We start from the raw sequence: 4,838 nt of genomic DNA on the forward strand, positions 1-4,838 counted from the left end.
CCCCCCCCAGTTTTTTAAAAATTTTCTACAGGGCATTTGCACTCATGAGGGAGAGTGAGAGAAAGCCACCAGGCCAGGGACTCAAACTGCAATTGACCATGTGCATAGTTTAAATTGTAGTGATCTCTATCACCAACTGGAGGCATGGGCCATGACTGTTTTAAGAAAGAACAGTGCACCTTTCACCCACCCCCAACCTCCAGTGGTCATTGTGATTGGTTCAGAGATGCATGCATTGAACCAATTGGAATCAATGTAACTCAGACATCTTTGCTGTGCCTTCTGGGAAAGAAAAGTTCTCATTTTCTTCTGTGTGAGCAACCAGAAATGAATTTCTCTTCTCTTAAAATTGGACCTTTCTCCTTAGAATGAGTAGTAGGACAATGTGAAGGCAGAGAGTCAGAGAGGGTTTGAAGAGCACAGCACCTGTGGAGCCTGAAACACAATAGAAGACATGCCAGAAGCCAGCCTAAAGAGCTGGAGAGACCTGGGCCCAGCACAAGTGGTGTAAGGCTTACATGATGTAAGCCTTTGTGGGTCAAGCTTCACCTGAACTAGTCACAACTCTGGAATCTCAGTAACTGAGATGATGCATTTTCCTTAATGTTTAAACCAATCTGGGTAGGGTTTTCTGTTACTTTAAACATAAACAACCCTTAACTAATACAAGTGAAATAGCCTAAACTGGATAGCAACCTGGGGCCCCAGAACTGCATTTCCCAGAATACCATGGAGCTACCTCTACCATAACTGGGAGTGGGAAGAAAATGAACAAGGCCACTGTCAGTAGTAAGAGAAGTGAGAACTTCCAGGATGGCTTCCATGGGATGTCAGGAGCGAGGAGGAAAAGAGAACCTAAAGACTCAACCTGGGAGTTAGAAGTTCTTGTTCCTGCATTCCAGAAAGAAGAGTCTGAGTTTAAAACAATGACTGGGGGCCAGCAGATGGCATAGTGGTTATGGCACTGGACTCAACATGGCTGACCACATGTGGGAATCCTGGACCCAGGGACTTGAAAATCACACTGGGCACATATGCATGTGTGCCCAAGATCCCAGGAGGAGAATGGAGGAGAAAGGATTGCGGGGTGGTGATTTCTAACTCTCCCTCTCACTGTCTCTGTCTCTCTCTCCAGCAAGTGAAGGCACTCAATGGCAAAAACCTCTTTCTTTTAAAAACAAAATTTATTTATTTATTTATATTTTTTAAAGAGATTTTTGCTATAGGGTGCATGCGCTTGTTGGAGAGACAGCGAGAAATCACTCCTTCCCACCCCCACCACCTGGGATCCCATTCTCCTCTTGGGATTTTGGGCATATATACACATGCACCCCTGAGTTTTAAGCCACCGGGTTGGGCCTGGAACCATAGTCGACTACGTAAGAGTCCAGTGATACAACCATTATGCCATCTGCTTGTTTCCCCCCCAACCACCACCACCAATACCTTATTACTACTCAGCCATTTCTTTCTTTTAAAAAATTTGAGTTTTCTAGTTAACAGCAGAAATTGGTCATTGGTCATTAATTTTGAAAGCAATCTTCCTTTTTTTTTAAAAAAAAAAGATGATCATTTTCAATAAAGATAAAATAGATTTACTTTGCCAAAAAAAAAAAAAAAGAAAAGGAAAGGAGCATGAATATAAGTCTCTTTTTTAGGTGATTTCATTTAATGGATACTGAAGAATGGAAAGCCGCTTTTTAAAGAAGTTCTACATTTGTTCATTTGCCATTTGTCAGTCCCTCATTTAGTAAGAAATTAAGTGTAAGAAGTCACAAGCGTTTAGTTTTGATTTTAATATTAGAACTGAGACATTTTCTCTGAGTGTGCTCTTTTTCATAAACTATTACTCTGCCTCAACAAATAAAATGAAAGGAAACAGAATGAGATCGGGGGGGGGCAGGAAAACATTTTTTAATCTTATTAATAAGAAAAAGAATATTCTTTTTGTTCATTCTGAACTTAGAAAATCAATTTTTTTTCTACATAATACTGAAATAGTTAACAATTTATTTAAAAAACATAAGCATTTACATTAAAATACAACTTAAATACGGCCTCATAAGTTTTCACTGGAAACCTTGTAAAATATGATGAATATACATGTGTTAATATTAAGAGAAGAAAGACTATTTAACATTCAAATGAAAATGCAGCATTAAATAAAATATAATAAATATCCAGGATATCAAATCCACAAATTGATCATTATTCTAATTTAGATTTTTTTTACAGTTAAGACTTTGACTATATAATTTATTATAATAAGCGTATGAGTTAAACATAGCTATTTGAAAAAAGAATGACTTAACCTGACTGCTGAAATAAAAGAATTCTCAATTTTTGCAACATATTTTAATCTATATCATATAAAAATGTCATTTTAGCAAGAAATGCAAATCCATATAACTAACTGCTCAATTAACTTCTCTTTTAATGTTAAAAAAAAAATGCCAGTTAATAGTATGTAAAGAAATAGAAGCTGATCTTATTTCTGAAATAATCTTATTACCTTAGCTTTGGCAATAAGTTTTAATATATATCATATAACTTAAATACTGTATTTACAAAATATAAAACTTATTTAGCAAAATACTATACAAAATACTGTCTTTACACATTTAAAGAGGGTCTTCTTGTTTTCATTTGTGTTAGTTTATTTTTTTTACAATGTATAAAAGCCCTTTAATTTTCATTTGTGTTAGTTTATTTTTTTTTACAATGTATAAAAGCCCTATATATTTTTAGCTCTCTTTTCCCAGATGTTTTCAGCATCCCTCCTTCCTTCATCATCTCAGAGTTGCTTTTTTAGCAGTGGAAATTGGTCTATGATTAAAAATGGGAATCTGAAGATCAAAGGTTGGTTATAAACCTGTTTTTCTAGAGAAATTCTCTTTATGAAAAGGCACTTAAAATGTAAATGATTTACTCTTTCCATTTTGAGTCATTCTGTTTCACTAAACATCTTTGACAACCTTTTTAGGGATTTCGTATCACTTAGAAAGACTTTCAGTTGTCCTCTGGAAGCACAGGGAGGGGGACATGAGCATTCCCTGTTTATGTTCACTGCTTAGCGTCTGTCTATGCCCAAATGCTTTTTGATTTCTCAATGACAAGACTTAGAAAACAATGAGATGCACCTTCGCTGCTCCTTGCTGCTATAAAAGGCATCTTTTTAAAATGACTAAAATTTACCCACCATCACTGAGTTCCAAAACTGAGTTCCATAGGAGAGCATTGTAGTCTGAGCATAAACCAGGTTTCCCGTGAGGAGGGCTCTTTCCTGTTCTTGTTTAGGAAACAGAGTACCTTCCTTGCGAGTCAATATAGAGTCCCCAAATCATCAAGTGATGAATACAAGCCTCAACTTGATAATCCCAAGGAATCCATGTCATTGATATTTGATCGGATGTCAATCAGGTGAAGAAAACTCACAGATGCCCAAGAATGTGGCAGATCCAAGGCGGGAGTCTGCTTCAGCAGCTCTGCTCAGTGAGAGGCACCCTGCAGCGTTGCAATCCTGCGGCGTCGCTGAGGAGTCTTGCTGAAGACTGGATGCAGTGGTCACTTGCAAGTGTGCACATCAGTCATGCTTTCACACCTCTTGCAGCGCACGTAGCAGCACCAGATGAATTTGCACTCACACCTCTCCACGTGCCTGACCACATGGGTGTTGTAGCCCCGGCCACAGCAGAGGAGGTTGCAGCCATCAGCACCTTCTGATGTCCGGTTGCATTCTCTGCCTTGGGTCCCTGGGATCCCCAGTTTCTTATCCTCTACACAGTAATTGGGAGATTTATTCACGTAGAGCAGATCATCCTTGCGGATTGGTATTTTCCTCTGATCTTTTTCTCTTCTGCGCATTTTCCTCTTTACTTTGTCTGATATCTGGATACTGTTTTCGTATTTATCCTTCAACAAATTGCCGATCTTTTCAAAAGAAGACATAGTTTTCCAGCATGTTTTCACAGCACAGGAGCCAGAAACTCCATGGCAGCGACAGTCTACTGACATCAACTTGGCGACAGCCTGAAACCAACAGGAATTGTATTTAAATATCATTCATGACATAGTCTATTCAAAAACAGAAGCACAGTTAACCAAATCATTTAACTTCCTGGTCTGTTTTGTGAATAATAATAAAAAAAGAAAATGATAGTTTTGAATCTAAGAGATTTTTAGAATTGTTTATTATTCAAATGTTTTATTCTTTGGTTTTGTCCCTGATGTTTAATTTGAATCTCTTGACCCTGCAGAGCAAACCTTTCCAAGTTGTATATAAACTAGTAGCTCAGGCTGAGATCATAAAGAACATTTACTTTTAATGGAGAATTTCTTTTCTTTTTTTCCTTTCTTTCTCTTCCCTTTTCTTTCCTCTTTTCTTTCCTTTACCTTCCTTCCTTGCTAGATGGTATGGGCATACACAAGAGAAAAAGAGAAATAGAAGGAGAAAGAACATCTCCTAACAAGGGCTGGTCATGCTTCAGCCTTTTTTTCCCTCCATTTCTCCATCCCATCAAGCCACCAGGGGTGGGACTCAGACTGATGTCAGCTGTGAAAGACCCAGCTTCTTCTGCACAGTGCTTACCCCCCAGGCTACAAGGCCAGCCAGGAAGTTACTCTAATCTCCTGATTTCAAATGAGGGAAGATGCTCATGCATGCCTGTGTGTTCCTGATACCATTCAAACTTAGCTACTCAGAGTATGACTCGGACTAGCAACACCAGCCGCACTTGGAGGAAAGGCAAACTCTCAAAGCACCACACCAGACTCAGGAGCTGTATTTTAACAAGACCCCCCCCCCCCACCCCCGAGGGCCTCCAAACACCATTCGGATT

At 38.7% G+C, this 4,838-nt stretch overlaps 1 protein-coding gene across 1 annotated transcript in view; it reads right to left on the reverse strand.

Moving 5' to 3' along the window:
- Positions 1-2,694: 2,694 nt before the first annotated feature.
- WNT16 (Wnt family member 16) overlaps positions 2,695-4,838 on the reverse strand; it is a 12,178-nt gene continuing 10,034 nt past the window's right edge. The window contains 1 exon segment of the mRNA XM_014588057.1: positions 2,695-4,029. Coding sequence (XP_014443543.1) covers positions 3,565-4,029 — 465 coding nt within the window. The 3' untranslated portion in view covers positions 2,695-3,564.

Source organism: Tupaia chinensis, unplaced genomic scaffold (assembly GCF_000334495.1).
Source record: "Tupaia chinensis unplaced genomic scaffold, TupChi_1.0 Scaffold000257_1, whole genome shotgun sequence".
NCBI classification, from domain to species: domain Eukaryota; kingdom Metazoa; phylum Chordata; class Mammalia; order Scandentia; family Tupaiidae; genus Tupaia; species Tupaia belangeri.